This window comes from Alexandromys fortis, unplaced genomic scaffold, assembly GCF_014885135.2.
Source record: "Alexandromys fortis isolate MF-2015 unplaced genomic scaffold, M_Fortis_MF-2015_v1.1 scaffold_213, whole genome shotgun sequence".
In the NCBI taxonomy this organism is placed as follows: Eukaryota; Metazoa; Chordata; class Mammalia; order Rodentia; family Cricetidae; genus Alexandromys; species Alexandromys fortis.
Genome location: NW_026068093.1, coordinates 1450893 through 1469832, shown reverse-complemented (window position 1 = coordinate 1469832; position 18940 = coordinate 1450893). Strand labels below are relative to the sequence as shown.

General features: G+C 41.3%; 1 protein-coding gene across 4 annotated transcripts in view; it reads right to left on the bottom strand.

The window, feature by feature from the left end:
• Dis3l2 (DIS3 like 3'-5' exoribonuclease 2) overlaps window positions 1–18940 on the bottom strand; it is a 346237-nt gene that overhangs the window by 88663 nt on the left and 238634 nt on the right. For all 4 annotated transcript variants that reach the window (XM_050123104.1, XM_050123107.1, XM_050123105.1 and 1 more), the window contains one exon: window positions 2691–2803. In XM_050123104.1, coding sequence (XP_049979061.1) covers window positions 2691–2803 — 113 coding nt within the window. The remainder of the gene's footprint in view (window positions 1–2690; window positions 2804–18940) is intronic.

Sequence of the window (18940 nt, the reverse complement as noted above, 5' to 3'; positions counted from 1 at the left end):
AAGAGATTCTCAAACTGTGACAGTCACAAAATCAAAGTAAAGGGAACAGAAAGTGAAACACTCAGTTATTAATTCGATTTTATTCTTTTGTTTCTAATTTTGAAACATATTTTCTGGTTATAAAAGGAGAATCCAGCTTCAAGATAAGAGAAAACCACCTGCTTGGAGGAAGGGGCTCTAATGGCATCTAAGTTTTCAACTCATCAGACCAAAAGGCAGCAGTAGACTATTGTAAATGGAGAGTTTTTCACACTTACTTACTTGACACAGCTTTTAACAGATTACTTCAAAGATTGAGCTTTCCATCACAACACTAGAAGTTTTGTTGCTACAAGAGATCTGGAAGCTTATCTTCTTCTTCCAAGTCTGGACCAGGGAAAAGGTGGGTTTGGCAATATCACTGTCAGGCAGGAAGTACACATGGGGCACCTTCAGCTTGAGGTTAAGTGGAGCAAGTGTACAAGTATCAAAACTGCATTCTCAGAGGTTTAAGTTAAGAAGGCGGCTTTGGAGTTTAATGAGTTTTTTCCCTTCAAGATATATAGTATAGGTACCAAAAAAGAGACAAAATTGAACAAAGGTCACTGCCCCAGAAGTGAATGCACACACAGGTGTGCACTGTGTGAGTGCAGACAGGCACATGGCATGCTCAATGTGTGGATGTCGGGGATAACCTTAAGGTGGTCCTCACCTTCCAACTTGCTTGATACAGAGTCTCTCTTGTTTGTCACTGTGTATGCCTTTGTGGTCTGCCTTAATAGCATCTAGAGAACATAGCACCAAAGCACAAAACCTTTCTGGGGAGCATCAGGAAGTAGAAGTTCAGGGAGCCAGGAATACATATGTTTTCAAGGTCTTGTTTGTTAAATTGTGGAGGGAGCAAGAGAAGCCAACAAGAATTAAGAGAAAGGGAAGGTTGTTTAATAAACCGTATAAAAATGCTTCTGCCCAAAGCTACATGAAAACCTAGACCCTGGAAGACCTCTTTCTTGGTCCTTTGCAGCTTCTACCTAAAATAAACAGGGATCCGAAGAGGCAGCAGCTGCACTATGAGGCCACACTGTTTGTGAGGCATAATTCATAACTTGGTGTTCCTTCTGCCAACAGTGAAGGCACACAGGCAGTTTGTAGTAGAGAGAGAGACTAGGAAGCTATACCCCTTCCCTGGTGATAGTGTTTGGAAATTCTCAGAATAGAGTAAATATGGAACCTGGCTAGTCTCTGGACACTGCTTGGGGCCATACAAACAATACCCAGTTCCCAGAATGTCTTGGAATGGGTTGGCAGGAGTGGGGGCAGATATTTTACCTTGATACAGTCAATGATCAAATACCAAAAGTCATGTTTTAGAGCATGGGATTGGGGAGGAAAGGTTCAAGCTATTGAGTTCATTGGAGCCAGACAGGAAGTAAATTTAGACACAGCCCCAAATAAGATGAGTCAAAATGAGCATCGGAGCACACCATCAGAGAACAAAAAGGCTAGAAGAATCTATGACCTACAGTGGAAGATAGAGACAAGTTATGCATGTTTTAATATTTACAGCTGTCTTCAGGGCCTACCATAATGCCTATAGATACCTGATGCTTAGAAAATACTTGTTAAAGGGATGGATTCTCATAGATACTTGTAGGCATGTACCAGCCTACATAGAATGAATGGATGTATTTATTTCCTTTTTCCCTCTGCTTCTCTCTCCTCTCTCTCCTTCTCCTCCTCCTCCTCCTCCTCCTCCTTCTTCCTCTCTCTCTCTCTCCTCTCTCTCTCTCTCTCTCTCTCTCTCTCTCTCTCTTCCTNCTCTCTCTCTCTCTCTCTCTCTCTCTCTCTCTCTCTCTCTCTCTCTCTCTCTCTCTCTCTCTCCCTGCGTGTGTGTATGCACAAATGTGTAAAGACCAGAAGCCAACACTGGGCATACTCCTCCATCATCACCACTCTCCACCTTGTTTTTTGAGATAGAACTTTTCACTGAACCCAAAAATCACTGATTGGCTAGATCTGCTGAGCAGTGAGTTCTGGGGATCTGTCTCCCCCAACCCCCACTTGTGCTAATATTACAAATGCATATCATCATACCCAGCTTTTATGTGAGTGCTGAGGATTCAAACTCAGGTCCTTACACTTGCATGGCAAATATTTTACTTATTGAGTCATCTCCTGGCCCCAAGAAGGGATATGATTTCTTCCTTTTATAGCTAAGGTGAGGGACATCTTGGGGATTTTGTGGGCTACCTGTATAGTGCAGACCAGGACAGGTTTGGTACAGGTATTTAGAACAAGGGTTGAAAATGTTTCTCTAAGGCCTATTGTACATAGTGAACTGTCATTCCACTTGGTATCTATTGTGTGAGAGTGGACACAACACAAAAGATTAGATGTGTTGTTATCTAAACTACAAACCCAGCTGTTTCTTAGGCCTTTCTTTGGAGTAATAGTTTGAAAACTGACCACTGTTGGAAGGATGTGACAAGGCTACTCAGAAGAGGAGGTTTGAGACGAAAGCTTTGGCTTCTTTTAAAAACATGTGCAGTAACAGAGGGCAAGCATGTTCCCAGTGCCAAACCTGTATTTTAGCCCTTACTAGATCTGGGAAGAGATTCAGAAAAGACATGTTCTTCACAAATTAAAAATAAATAAAGAATACTAAGTGGGAACACTTCGTAAAATCTAGGACACTCAAAGCTGATTTGTACCTTCTGAACCAAGTAGACACTTGTGGCTCTCTCAGCGGCCACCTTATCCAGAGAGGATCCCTCAGGAATGAAGTGACTCACGTCAGCGATGTGGACACCCACTTCAAAGGTGCCTGTAAGTGGATAAGAAGAAGCATTAGCCTGGTTGGAAGGTTAGCAGAATCCCTCCTGGGATCCTTTCCAAGGGTACCTGTCACTCTCACAGACTCAGGCCCCGAAGCATTGGCCACTCACTGTTCTAGTCTTTCTTGGCAGCTACTTGTAGTTCCTGTGACTAGTACTGCTGTCATTTTCCTCATCCTATACCAGACAGATGAAGTGGTTTTTACTGTGAACAAATGAGAGCGCCATCTCCACAAACTATTTCCATCTCTAAAGGTGTCTTATCTTTGGGTAAACCCATCACTATATTTATAAAAGACAGGTCTAGTGGGTAATAAGTTAGTCCTTTAAGGTTACAAGAAATGAGTTGGCTCCCTAAACCTGCAAGGCACTGTTTCTGGAAGCGTGGCCTTTCATCTACATCCATTGACCAAAGCCCTCAGTCAGTCCTATGTCTGACCTGCCCATCTGGCCCCTGTATCCACTTTCCTAGCCCTCTACCCTTCTGCTGTTATGCTTTAAAGCATGCATTTGGTGATGTTACTTCTGAGCTCACTGTTTATGGCCATGCATAGTCTCACCGCAACCTACATCGGTAGGCTTGCAGGATCTTTCACATAGTGTGGATGCAGTTGCCATAACAACCTTTCTAATCTGAATGCATCCATCTTACCTTATTCCATTCAGAAACTTGTCTGGCTGGTTCTTTTTGCTATGCTTGGGCTATCTCAGCAGGATCTGCAATCAGCAATCTCTTTACCTAAAATTGGTCTACTTAAAGAGAATCTCCAAGCAAGAAGAAGTTCTTCTGTCCTCTCTTTATTTGCCTGCTTAAATACCTACTGTGTATCTATTGATACTTGGATGGGATAATAGATTAGTGTGAGCTTACTCACACTAATATTAATAGTGAATAATGGACTGAATACTTGTGAGCTTTTATTTACATTGGTATAGAATCTTGCATATTGATACAAACTTAAATTATATTGAATATGTTCCTATTTTCATCTACAATATTTGTATACCTAGGCAAAGTTATTTTGTCATATTGTATGCATGCATGCTCCTACCTCTGCTTAAGACATTTTGTATATTGACACAATTTTAGGATAATTTATCATATTGCAAAAATACATTTCCACCTCTGATCAAGATACTTATACATTGTTTACATTTTGAGATCACTTTCCTCATTTGTTGTACAGTTATTTAAAGACTATTTAATATTTTAATATGAAGTCTTAGTCTTTAAGTTATATAGGTATTAAGAATTATAGGTCAATAGTCATCCATGTTTGTTATACTTATAGTTAGACTAATCAGGTTCTTTAAATACAGAGAGATTGTATTCTGCATAGATAGGTAATCTTCAACCACTCTAAAGAGCTGTAAAATATGGCATTTAAATAACTTAGGGTTCTGTTGATGTGAGACACTATTGCTCCTGGCAGCACCAATCTATTCCTGAGAGAATGTTGAACACCAAAGACACTCCACTTGGAGCTTGTATTCTTCAGCTTTGCAAAACTGGCCTTTGGGCAAAGAACTGTCCATACATCAACCACTGACAAAATGCACAATGTCTGGACAGGACAAGCAGGATATAAGAAAAAAGACTGTTAAATCTTGCTAAGACAGGGTAAGACAGTTTTGAAAAAAAATTTTTTTTTGCCTCTGAAAATGGTCTGTCAGTTACTCTAGGCCTTAGCCAAAGTTGGTTGCTCCAATATTGAAAATGAAACTTTGGGTGATTGCCCAGGTAGCCAGTTGTCTCTGTCATTTGTTGCACATTTTGGAAGTTGCTTGATTACACTTCCTGCTTCCTTAAGTAATATTATTTCCCTTTCCAGATCTTTGATGGGGTTGAAGACTAGATAGTTGTAGTTACTTTCCTCTCATAACTTGGCCAAGTTAATTCTTATACAAGACTTAAACTTATTAGATAATTATTAAAACATTTATCACGTTTCTTGTTTAACACATTTTTTTCTTATTGTATGTATTATGCTTAGAACTCTCTTATTTAAACAAAAGGGGTAGGTGCTGTAGGAATTCCTGTAGCCAATAGCCTTTAAGTTACCCACCCACTTGGGTGGAACCTTACATACTATAAATGCTGATGTAACATGTGAGTCTGTGCTCTCTTTCTTCCGGCTGCGACATTGATTACTATTCCCTGTTTGAGCAGAGTATTGTGATCTGTGAGTCTACCCCTAAATAAATAATCCTCTATTATATTCAATTCTGAACTAGTGTGGGATTTCTTCTAAGTGTCCTTCTTCAGATACTTATTGTTGTGTGTCCCAAGAACACTCATCCTTGCCAAGTATCATAGTATATTTTCACTACCTTTCTGAAGATTACTGAGTAAACACCGCAAACAGGGCCTTTCTTGACTGTTCATGCTCAGTGCCTACAAGAGTGCCAGTGCATAGTGGGAACTCAATATTTATTGAGTAGAATCAATATTTTGTTTCTTTCTCCTGTCCTTCCTTTCTTCCAATAGCTCAATCACTACAAGGTGCACCAAAGAGGTAGTACCCAGGCTGGTGGAACTGACCCTTAGGGCCACAGGAGAAGTATTTTATAAACTTAAGATTTACTCTTGAATGCCCTGTTAATAAACTTTCAAATATGGTATGCCATATGAATATAAATATACACACATGTGGATATACACACACGTAATACATACATGGATGTACTTATATATGCATTTATGGAAATACACAAAATGGACAACATCTAAAGAAAATATGTATAAAACAAGCATTTAGTGTGGAGAAAGATACACTCAAGATACAAGCATAGGGTTGAAGGTGCTTAAACTGATCATGCACCTGATGTAATTCCACTACATTCCATCCTTGCTGACAGTGACTATTCTTGGCATAGGCATATGACCCAAACAAAAGGTTTCTGAGCCTGTTTTCAGGGCCAACATGGACTTCGTCCAAGAGGGTCTCTCTTCTGAACCCAGAAATGGAGACAACATAAGCCTGTAGTTATCAGGAACCACCTTCATTCACAATAGAAAATAACAAGTCTAAGAAATATGGGAAAATCCAGGGTGACCTCGTTTGAACTCCAGGATCAAGATGGGGATGAACCCAGTTTATTTGTCTACTTGGCCATTCCTGAGCTAATGAATACTCTTTCCGTTCTGACTTGCTGAGAATTTCATCTAAAATCAAGGAGCTTATTAACACATCCCCATTTGCTCCTTTGGTGACCTGTGTGACCAGTCCTAGGGCATTAGACAGTCTTAATGGTTTAAAATTATGTTCTTATTTATGAGTTTTCTATGCATGGGTGTGTGGGGTGAGCACACCATGATGTACATCTGTATGTTAGAGGAAAACTTGAGGGAATCAGTTTTTCCACTCATTATGTGAACCCTGGGGTTTGAACTCAGATCATCAGAGTTATAGATAGGAGTCTTTCCCCCACTGAACCATCTCACTGTCCATCAGATATTTTATATGGAACACTTATGACTCTTATCTATTTCTTATACCTACTTCCTAAGGGATAACTCTTCCCTCAGTTTTTAAAAATGGGGTACTTGAAGAGTTCAGACAAGGCATAGAATTTATTCTTCAGTCGTTCTGATACACAGAGATCCTCCCACGAAGTGTTCTTTGATTTTTTGTTTTGTTTTGTTGTTTCTTTCACAACCTTGTAGGAACATTTACAAAGGTGAAGCCAAGTCCAAGGCAGCCCAGTGGCTGCTATGGGGTGACGTAATGGGTTTATCTTCCATAGGGGATTGCCTTTATCTTCCATAGGGGAAAGGCTGGCTGGGAGCTGGGAGAAATCAAGCTGGCTCCAAGTCGAGCAGAGTCACTCTGATAGGCACACAGCTATGCTACTGGGTCACTTGGTGAATTGCACACGCCTGTTCTGCCTGATGCTCTAGGAACTTTACTCCAAGCAACCACAGGCAAGAGTCTTGGATGGCTCAGCTTCTAAATTCTGATATTTTAAACATTTAAAACCAACACTTGAAGAAGGTAAAATAAAGGGTCTTCTTTTGAAGTCAGGATTATAATATGTCGGCCTCACAGGTAAATATTGACTAAAGGAAAAGAGAGATGACTATTACATCATGATATAAACCATAATTTTAAACTTGGGATCTGTGTTACTATACATGAACTTTCTGAACTTAGTGAAAATTGACAAACTGACAAAGAGTTCATTACAGGAGATAAAACACGGTGGAGGCCAATCTAAATATATTTGAGGGACTTGAATTTCATTCTGAATTTCCTGCAGAGCCTCTCAACCCAGCAAAAGACACTCTCTTATTCTCTACTTTGGACATTTTTTATGAAAACCCTAAATAAATATTTTATTACATATATTTTCATAATGTGAACTTGCAGAACTCTTGAGACAGTGGCACTGGAACTTTTATTCTATGAAAGAAAATACGCACCTCAAAAGGTCAGTTGTGATATCAGGACATTGAGGACTAGTACAATGTTTTTAAAAATGCTCTCTCTTAATGTCTATTAAAAGAATATAATGGGATTGGAGAGATGTCTCAGTGGTTAAGAACACTGGCTGCTCTTCCAGAGGACATGGGTTCAATTCCCAGCACCTACATAGCAGTTCACAACTGTCTGTAACTCGTGTTTCAGGAGATCTGACAGCCTCACACAGACATACATGCAGGCAAAACACGAATGCACATTAAATACAAATACATAAATTAATTATAAAAAGAATATAAAATATTCCTCAAAAATGAAAAAATATAGTTTTCTATATACTAGGGCAAAGGGGACTTCCATGAACTTTAAGGAGCAGTGAAATCAGGAAAAAGGAATTCCCAAAAGCCATTCATGCCTGTTCCACTTTGTACAGAGACTGCAAAGCTCAGAGGAATACATACATTCCTTTGAATGACCTGAGGAGAATATCAGAACGTTTTCACTCATGTGAAATACTAATAGACTAGAGCCAGGGCTTAGAAACCACCCTTTCAAATCCAGTTTTTCAGCTGGAGCAACCACTTCTTGACAGTGTCCTGGCCATATTCTTAAGGGTGGGGCTATCCTCAAGGTGGTCATTTGCTCTGTTCTCAAGAGCCTCACTTATGAGAAAGGGTTTTCTCTTTTCCAAAGACATTGTTGCAGTTCTTTTTAGAGAAAGGAAGAGAGAGTGAATATGAGTATGTATATATGAGTCCTTATGGAGTCCACAAGAGGATGTGAGGTCTCCCAGGGTAGGGATAAAGCAGTTGTGAGCTGCCCGAGTGAGTCCTGAAATAACATTTCAGGACTCTTAATTGCTGAACTGTCTCTCTACCCTCAATAAAGTACATTCTTGCATAAACCCATGATATATAGAATGAAGCCTCTGGTTGACACAGGCATAAATACATGGAAATTCCCCCTTTTAAGGAGGACTGGGCCTAATGTACCTAGCAGATACACTGATATGACAGAGGACAAAAGCATATGGGAGTGTGTTGAAGTGTAATTGATGGGAAAGTAGGAAAGTGTTTTGTAATCTATGACAACTACATGGACATAATATTGGCAATGATGTTCATAAAAATTATAATCAGGGCTGGGGATGTGTCTCAATGATACATTACTTGCCCATCCTGCACAAAGCCCTGGGTTCAATCCTGTCCCCTCAAATGCTAATCACAATTGCAGAAATAACTTTCTTTTAAAATTTATCTCTGTGCCAGGGCCTCTGAGTATAATCTAACATTGACAACAATCATGCCCTACAGATTACATGGATAAAACACCTGAGGTTAGGGGAGGCTGCAAATTACAGTCCAATGTAGCCCAGTCAGGATATGATAAACCCCAATTCCAAGTCAGCTTGACTCCTGAGCTTTTGTTCCTTTCACTCCTCCATCTATAACCCCCACCCACAGTCACTTCCAGGACAAGATGAAACAACCTAATTTTCTGTCTCAATGGGCCACAGCTCAAAAACCCTCCCTATCATTCATGACTCAAGGGAAGCCACATTCTTAGCTTTGGATTCAGAAGTCCTTTTCCTAGCCTTGTTCACAGCCACACCCCTGTCCCTGAAGGCTCTTTTGGTTCTCACTGCCAAGCTTCTTAACCACTTGTAGCAGGGCCTGATTATGGAACAACCACTAAGCTATTAACTCCAGTTCTCTTTAATTAGAAGAGTAAGTCCTGGAAACCCAGGCAGTTCCTTTCTAAATCTCTAGTTGACAGTCAGCTTTAGCTGGAAGCAGAGCGATTGTCTTAACTACCAGAGGCTTGGCCAGCATAAAGGACTGCCCAGGCAGGGGTGGTGGAGATGGAGGCATTGGCAGTCTTCTCTTAGCTACAGTAAGAATAGGCCCTTCCAGACCTGGGTCGCTTGAGTGTGCCTGCACACTACTGAGTCTGGGCCTTGGTGACAGAGTCTTCTAGCTCCAACAGAACATTCCTCACAGAAACCTCAATATGTTCTGTAATAAACTGAGTATTTGTGTCCTCTCCAAATGCACATATTGAAGCCTAATCTCTAGTGTGATCAGAAGGAAGATGGGGCCTTTGGGAGGTGATTAGGCCATGAGGTCAGAGCCTAGACCAATGAGATGAATGTCTTCATAAAAGAGATCTTAGGATTTGAGAATATACTATCAGTGGTAGAATCCTTACTTGGAAAGCTCCAAGCTGTAGATTCCATCTTTGGAAAAAAGTAAAACCCCAAAAGACCTCGAACAAACAAACAAACAAAATAAAACAAAACAAAAAACCAACCAAACAACCTAACAGTTTCTGAAACAGTGCCCCTGTCCCTTCCACCATACAAAACAAAGACACTAGAAAGTGGGCCCTCACTAGACAGTTGGGCTGTCAGTGCCTTTATCTTGACCTCCCCAGTCTCTAGAACTGTGAGAAGTAAGTTACTATCGTACTTTGTTCCAGCTGCCCGAATAGAGCCATGCACTGTTTGGGTTACTAATGAGCTATGCCACTGAATCCTGAAGACTTTTCCTTCTCTGCTTGTCCCATCCACGCCTTTGGGTCAGGCCTCGGAGTTTTGCCAAGCTAACTTCTCTGCTAAGTCTGCTTTTCCTGCACTGTCCAGCATACTCACTTCTGGGCTTTAGTCTCTTGACTCTGTGCTTTAGACCTCTCTGAACTCAGGTTAACACAAGCCTACTAGTAAGTGCCATTTAGTTGCTCCAAAGGTACCTCGCATGAATCCTTCATAGCAAATCCATTTCCTGTTCCTGTTCCAGGAAGCGGGGTTATTCCCCAACTAAAGCAACAAAAGCACCTTCATGTAGAGGACCAGAGGAAATCTAGGACCCACTCAGGCCTTTGCTAAACAGTCACACTGCACTCTACTTTCCAAACTTCTTTACTCTACCCAGACCTCTTCCCCAGCCATCCCCCACTTTACTAGTCTGACCATCATTTCCTTTAAGAAAGACCTTCTAAGCTCCTCATTGCTCCCTGCCATTGCACAAACCCATCCTCCACACAGAAGATAGTACTCTTTTCAAAATACAGGCCTGGAGTCCTGCTACTCTGACTTTTCCAGTCCTCTCAGTACATGGCAATTAATTTGAAACCAACAAAGTTACTCCTATACCTGTCTATCCCAGGCACTTTTAACCTTCTTGGCCCTGCCTTCTTCAATGCTTCCTGCATCCCCACTGTGATGGGTCTCCTGCCGCAACTCCCAGCTCCTAAGCCTGGAACTCCAGCTACTCTGCACTGTCCTCATTCCCCACAAACCCTCCTATGGGTGGGTGTGTGAGTGAGTGAGTGAGAGAGAGAGAGAGAGAGAGAGAGAGAGAGAGAGAGAGAGAGAGAACACTTCCTCACCTGTTCCTGGCAGCTCCTAATGTTCCTTACACCCCATCCGGGATAAGAGAGGGCTTTCTATGGCAGGACTGTCCTGATGGTCAAGTTCCAGCATCACCCCTTTTTTACCCTCCTAGAGCTTCTCATTACCCCTCCCCCCTGACTTCAAAGTCAGAACTTCCCAGTGTAATCTACTTCATTCTTTGATAAAAATGGCAAGTATGTGTGTTTTTTCCCTTTTTCAAAGCCAACACACATCTCCCTAGAATTTTTATTTACTACACTTGTTCCTGCTTACAGGCTGCTCAGAACAAGCCCATGTCCTTAGGGGACAAGAATCTAGCTAAGACAAAGTGGAACAGGGTTGGCATAGGGTAGCAACAGTTGTGACTTCTGCCAGTAACATGAGGCTTCTGGAGCTCTTCTTCAGGTGAGACACCACCACACAGCTTGGTTTTGAATTATCTCACAATCCTAACACTCTTTTCCAAACATGTTCTTGACAACCATCACCACTCATTCAGCCATTTGACAAATGCCAGTAAAGCTCCTACCATGGATGTGTCAAATATGTTCCCAGGGGCTAGGTCATATTCATAAAGGAGACAGACAAGGTCCTTTCTATGGAGCTTGTATTCTAGTGAAGAGAGAATGGCATCAAGTAAATAAATAACAATATTAAGAACTCTACTTAGATAATAGAAGAGACTTTGAATAAAGTACCAATATGGGAGAGAATGCTTGTCATGTCTCAAGTTTAGTTACGGTGGACTCTGAGCAATACACTGAAGCCTACAAGGTAGAATGATGTCAAATGACAGCTGCAGGGCATATCCAGAGCAGAGGGCTGGGGTAAGTCGAGCTTGAGGAGCCTAAGGAATAAGAAGGCAGGGAGGAAGAAAGGATAGGAAGTAGGAGCCTAGTGAAGTCGCTGGGACTGCTGGATCAGGATGAAGCATGTAGATTTTATTTCATCCAAGATGGGAAGAGACAAACTGAGAATACCAGGTTCACATTCTGATTTGGCTGCTGGCCTCATTCTGCATAGCATAGGTTTATTGTTGAGGTTTATGGTGATACCTGACTGTAAACAGTAACCCCAAAGAAGGGATTGGTCTCTGAAGAATAGTGTTGACAGGCAAAGAAATGAACTGCTTGGTGAGTAGTTTGTGGAGTGAGCACAGGCAGATGAAAGCAAGCAACACCTACAGGCCTCCCTTCTCCCCAACACAGCAGATGCCAGGCTTCAGTGGGCTCCCATCCAACCTGGGATGGGAACATACTGCTCTTGGGGATTACCCTCTTGACCCCATGGCCAGTGTTTCCAACCTATAAGAAAGAAATCTAGTTCAAGAGCTCAGCTTGCTAAGCTGACTGAAGGGGCTGAGAGAACACAGTCAGCAGTAAGGGTTTCACTTTGGGAAGCTCATCCAGCCAGGATGCAGGCCCTGGCCTGGGTTGGTTCTTCTTAAGTTTTGAGACAGAGTAAACATCTGAAAAACAATTGTATTTATATCACCTGCGGCCACACAATAAACTCCCTCTTTTAGCTGGGACAAGCAAAGTCCCGCTGACTTTGGTGGAAACACTGACGGAGTTGCTAGGTAAGAAGGACAGTTCAAACTCTGACGACTTCCAGTTCCGTGTGGTATTTTGTTATGTAATCTCCTCACACAAAAGTTGACCACCGAGATGGCAGGCCATGGCAGCACTCCACGGTCATGACGTGCTGAGGATTTGAGGATATTTCTTAAACTCAGAAGGAGTTGAACCAACGAAAAATTCCAGGACACACAAATCTGAATGCAACACAAGGTTTGTGTGTTTGAGGAGGGTGTTGTCTGGCACAACTTCTCAGGTGTGCCAGTTTTGGAAGAGTTTGTGCATTTTTTAAAACTTTTTTCTCTCTCTGTCTCTCTGTCTCTCTCTGTCTCTCTCTCTGTCTCTCTCTCTTTCTTTGCTACCCATCAAAGGGTTAAAGTGAACCTTTACAAACTCCTTAACTGGTGAGCTCACCTTCTGGAACTAGGCAGCTTAAAGAACATTCCCCTTCATTGTTACAAAGAGCTCTATCAATCTGCAAGTACTCAGCGAAACTGCCCACACTGCAATTTTTGTCATGTTCAATCTAATTCTTAGGAATCTCAGTTTAAATTTATACGAACTGCATGGAAGAGGAACACCCAGGTAGTAAATTCCACTTTTCCCTTTCCAAATGACTTGAGCAATGGCCTCCTTCATTAACAGGAAGGAGAATGAGGGGTTGAACATGTGAGGCTGGCACAGGCAATGTCTGGGAATTTCCAGGCATCTCCAGAGTGAGTGGGGAAAGCCTGGGTCAGCCGGTCGGGCCTGGGACAGCAATGAGCACACACATTTGATGCTTCCTCAATGCCAAGACAGTAAAGTTCAGGGGTGGGGAAGGATCCTTCCTTGATAGTGGTTACAGACTCAGAGGGTGAGCAACAAGAGCTAGGGTGGGGGTGGGTGAGGATGGCTGGGGTAGAAACGGGGCAAACAGGCCACGCTTGAGGGTTGAAGAAGCAACAAAAATTTTTTTTATAATATTCTGTCAGCTGGCTTTTGTGCATGTCCAAAACCCTCTATCAGCACCATCACCCAAAAATTGCAAGACTGAAGAATACAAGGAAATGAAAAAAATTGAAAAGGACAAAATTCAGTTAAGTAAAACCAGGTACAAATTTTAAAAGAAAGAAGCCAAAGAGGCACAAGAGGGTTATAGTTTAGAGCTGAATGACAATGTCCCCAGTGATGACTTCTGGACCTTGGAAATCATTTTCCAAGATTATTCCTGACATTTGTATTTGTTTTCAGAGGTGTCAAGAAGAAGAACAACAAAAACAAAACAATAACAAAAACCTGGAAACCTGGCTTAAAAGTGTCTGGAGAGAAACGAAGCAGAGGTTTCCTTTGGATGATAGGACTGTGAATTTCTTCATGCTTAAAAGAAAACTCTAAGTTTTCCATGACAGATGTCTTTCTCATTTAAGTTTTAGGTTACTTTTTAAATGCACAGACAAAATACTGGATACACTTCTACTTGCTTCCATACAACCCTCGGCCCACAGTACATACACAGCTTCCTGCAAGCCTAGGCAGGGGCCATGACATAGGTGCTGGCATATGACTCGTGGTGGATGGTTGCAACCAAAGCACTGCACCAGTAGGCTCCACAAGGTAACCTCAGGCACCAGGATACCCTTTCCAAGCAGAACAACTGTTTCCAAAGAAGAAATGAGACTCCAGGTCATATAAGCTTGTTCCAAGCACTTTCAAACACTTCCCTGGTACTTATGGCTGTCCTGGAGCCCTAGTCTTACTCTACTCTGTGGTGCAGTGAGCACTCTATGATCCCCACTGAAGGCTCTGGCTCCTCCAGATCTCAACAGGCCTACATGTAGGTTTGACTACAGAATTTTTGCAAATTTTTATGCTTGTTTGTGGACTGATTCATCTTTATCCTCCCTTCCTCCATCCTTTTAGTTATCTGTACCCCTTTTCTCATGTTATTGTTTCTGATACAAGGTCTCACTTAATCCAAGCTGGTCTCAAATCCAACTTGCTATGGAGCAAAGTCTGGCCTAGAATTCTGGATCCTCCTACCTCAGTCTCACAAAGGGATAGGATTATAGGCAGGCTTCACCACATTCAGCCATTTATGGATTGTTCTATTTTCTCTTAATTAACAAGACATAATTATTAGTTACTAAAAGCAAAATTTAAAAGATACGTAATTTTATGCATTTCAAAGCACATAGGCACCAGGCACCATTAAATGTCTAGTCACTATGTGTAACTGTAATTACCCTGCTTAATCCAGTCTAAACCTTCCTTTCACTCGAAATTACCATGTCCTTTCTCACTTTCAATTCTGAGAGGCAAAAGCTCCTCACTTTATATCCTAGTGATAAAAACTTAGAAGGGTTCTTCTCTCATTACAGAGCCACTTACTTATTTGTTTGTTTTTTATGGCTATTTCTAGTGATGTTAAATAACTTTTTGGATGTAATTACTCATTTCATTCATTCATTTCTTTGCATTAAGAAGAAACTATTTTCTAACTTCACAGCAGACAAAACAAAAATTATATTCATAATTTATACATGCAAAAATGTAAATCTGCTACAAGAATAGCTTATCAACTACTGTGTGTGTGTGTGAGTGTGTGTGTGCTCACTCACACACACACATCAAATAAACCCTTTATTTTATATGTTATCTTGGTTATGGTATTTTATCACAGCAACAGATAGTCCAGCTTGTAAGTCTTTGCTTTCTTGGTTTTTCAAGATGAGGTTTCCTGGGGATCTGCCTGCCTCTGGCTCCCAGGCTGGGATTAAAGGCATGCACCACCATGCCAGATCATGCTTTTTATGCCTAGCTTAAGAAACCTTTGGCTCCCCTAAGGCTATGAAATTATTATTCTGCCAAATTCTTGGTGTATTAATGGTTTACCTTAGGTCTATGAGTCACATGGGGTTCATTTTTATGTATAGTGCAAAGCAGGGATCAAACCCCACTTTCTTCCTATATAGGCTTCACACTTGACCTGGCACTACTGATCAGTAAAACCTTCCCTTCACTATACTGTGCTGACACTGAGCTGAACCCAGGCTGCACAGGTATAAAGTAGGTGCTTCTGGATCTTCTATTTTGTTCACATCTCAGCTTCTGAATACAGCTGCACATTTGTTCCCATAGGCACAACTCTTAGGATGATTCCAGGTTAAGTTTAATCTTTCCATTTTTGTAGTAATATTAATTAAGTATAGTCATTGAACACTTACTGTTTATATGACACAGTTCTAAGTGCCAGGGATTTGAGGAATTATTTAATTTCCCACCAACCCTGAGTTATATATTATTGCCTTTGTTTCAGAGATCAGGAGTGCTGTTCTTTGTCATTTTGTTATAGTAGCTATCATTATGTCTTTTAGAAATCTTTCTTTCTTGACTTATTTATTGTGCGTGTGTGCACTCTTGTGCTCTGATCGTGCACACCTGTGTAGTTTAAAGGGCAATTTGCAGGAGGTGATTTCCTCCTACCATATGTGGGTTCTGGGGACAAACTCACTCAGGTCATCAGGCTTGGCAGCAAGTGCCTTTACCATATGACTTAACTTACTGTTTTTGTTTTGTCTGAGACAAGATTACATAGGTAATCCAGGCTGGCCTCCAACTCTAATCCTCTTTCCTCCATCTCCTGAGTACTAGAATTGTAGCTCTGTGAAAATCATCATTAGAATACGCTACAGCTAGCATAGCTAAAGTATGATTGTTATTTTCACAACAACAGTTATAAAAGGGACTTATTTCTTTTTGTTTTTCATATACTTACAATTTTCAACTGGTAGAAACTTGCAACAATGTCTAGTTTAAACTATTATTTTATTGCTGAGGAAAGAATTTCAGGGAATCACAGACAGGCCTAAACTTCCAGGGACAGCAGAGTCAAAGCAATGACGCCCATTTTTCTGCTCCTATCCCAGGGCTCCTTTTGGCACACTGAGACTGTCTCTTACCAAGAAATTGGGAGTGTTGGGTCACTGGGCCTCCCCACTGGCTTTCAGGTTTACCTTGGTGCCAGAGACTTGAGGATGCCTGACTAGTGGGTGCCAGATTATCTTGGCTTTAATGAGCAAGGAAACTGGAACCAATAAGCAAAGCTGGAACCAGATGAACAGGCTGGGGTCCAAATCTGGTTTAACAAGGTGCACTGAGACATCCATGAAAGAGAGAGAGAGAGAGAGAGAGAGAGAGAGAGAGAGAGAGAGAGAGAGAGAGAGAGAGAGAATTTCCAAAGTCTGGACCCCACAGAAATCAGGCTAGCAAGATTTGAATGGAACATAGGAATAAGATTTAGAGGGGTGGAGCTGTCTCTCCACTTAATCTTTCCACTTATAGCCTCTCCTCAAAACAGGAGCGCATTGGCATGTATCCCAGAAGCCCACTTTAATGCCAGAGCCCTTGCATGGCTATTCAGTTATTTGGATATTTTGAGTCAAGGTACAATTAAGTAAAAAAAAAAAAATCCATCAAGGACAGTTAAGAGTTGTTCAGTCACCAGTGCCCCAGATGAAGTGAGAAGATGTGTACTTCCTTCTGAGCTGATGGACCTACAGAATTTTCCATTTCTCCTCCCAAATTCCTTATGAACCCTGCTACCAGAATAAGATTTGTCTATGATCAAGTACTTGAGTTGCCTGTGATTTGCCTGAGGTCAGAATGCCCGCTGACCTAAGAGACTTCAAGAGGGTGAAAAAAAAATCAATGTTTTAAAACTGGGATTAGAAATGACTTCCCAGGGAAGAGGCAAAGCACAGGGCATCATGAAGATGTCAGAGACAAAGTCCAGAAGTGTATATGAGCGGAAAATTGCCCTCAAGTGGAAATTTTCTCTTCCAAAATCTACTGAAGAGTGGATAAAGTTCCATTCTCAACACAGGGAATAGATTTTATACATAGTTTTTGGTGAAATTAAATGCTACGTGGAGGTCTTATCTTTTAAAAATACATATGACACATTTTCAACAGACAACAGATTAAACTTTGGTAATTAGGAGTGAGTTGCTTCTCAGCACAGTACACAGTTTTGAAGACAAACACCCCATTTAATCACAGATTTACGATTCTGTTCGTGGAAGTGGCTGGAGCAGGGGAAAGAATAACCTGTGGACTAGAGGACTGAATCTGAGAGTTCAAACTACAGCATTCTGCCTTATATACAAATGCCACAAGGCTTAAGGCCCATATGGGAGAAAGATGAAACAGCCAGGAGGATGGTCAGCTAAGACAGCCACAGGTAGTGAGGAGACTTTGAAGGGCCTGAACACTCAAGTTCCATTTATAAAGTACGGCAGTATTTGCAGAACACAAACACAAATTACTGAAGTATTTGTACACAATCTATGCATATACTCATTTAAAATAATCTCTAGGTACCTACAAAACCTAATATGATATAAATGCCTTGTAAATAGTTATTTGATGTATTGTTTAGGGAATAATGACAAGGGGAAAGTCTACATGTTCAGTGTGGATTCAACTTTAAGAAGCATCTTTTAAATGTGTGTAAGATAAGCTACTAGATGAGAATCTAACAATGGGAAGCTGTGTCCCCAGTGAGCCTCCCTTAAAGCTCGGTTCCCCATTCTGGGGGTCTACCTTTCTATCCTGTGAGAGGGCAAGGGGTGTCACTTCCAGGCATGGTAAGATACACTGCTCATGGTGGTAGGAGCATAAGGAAATGTGGTTTCTTTCAAGCTGCTGTCATAGCAGAGGATGCTGTGGACCCAGTCTTTTACCACACGGTACAACCAGATGACCTGCTTCTCTTACACTGCCAAAGCAGTATGCTAACAAGATAATTTATTTATTGTGGTTTGTAGAGTAACCACAGGCACAGGAACATTCTTCTCCAAAAGGGATAAGTCTCCCTAGTGATACTCTTCCCAGGAAGGGAAGACCAGCTTTCCACACAAGTCACTTAAGGTTTTCTTTAGAAGTTCTTAGGTCTAGACTTTTAAGGGGCAGATATCAAGGTGTGGGTGCTCACAGTGTGGGAGCAGGTAGAGATCCAAGTGGACCTAAATTTGAATGCAGGAGACAGTAAGCTACTGCCTTCTTTAACTGTCTCCAGTTGTGCTGGAGGTACTAAGCAAAGGTTATGGGCTTCCTGTTCATGCAAAGTTTTAATGAGTACTGTCAGCCACCGAAGTCAGCAAGCAGAAGAGCATGGCCACAGGGAACAAGTGCACGGGGACCAGCTGTCTGCCCAGCTTTCTCCACAGATTGTTTTTGGGTATCTAGATATCTTCTGTTAGAAAAAGCCACCTTCCCTTTGTGAGATGGTCCCTTGAGGTCACGTAAAGAAGGGAACATTAGGCACTCTGTAGAAAGTTGTGAAGGAATAAATAGACACAAAGAGCCAGGTAACTTACATTCGTCAAGGCACACTGGAGGACAACATTAAGTACACTCTGAATTGTGCCACTCATTTGAGTGGAAGGGAAGAAGAGAAGGACACATGTTATGGATAAACTTTAATTTCTGTTAATTTGGCAATTGTATAATGAGAAATGTATATAAAAATTTCTAAATCTGTTGATTTTTTTGTTGTTATTGATGAATTTTTCTTAACACACCTTTTATGGTTAGTAATTGAATTATGGTCTAAGCATCTGATTTTAGGTATTGATGATTTCTGAAATGTGTTTAATAGTTTTTTCTTTTAGAAAAATCAGTATTTATAGGTCTTTTTAAAGACCGACAATGCAGGAGCCAGGAGCTTCTGAGAGTTGCCATGCGTGCTGAGCGGCT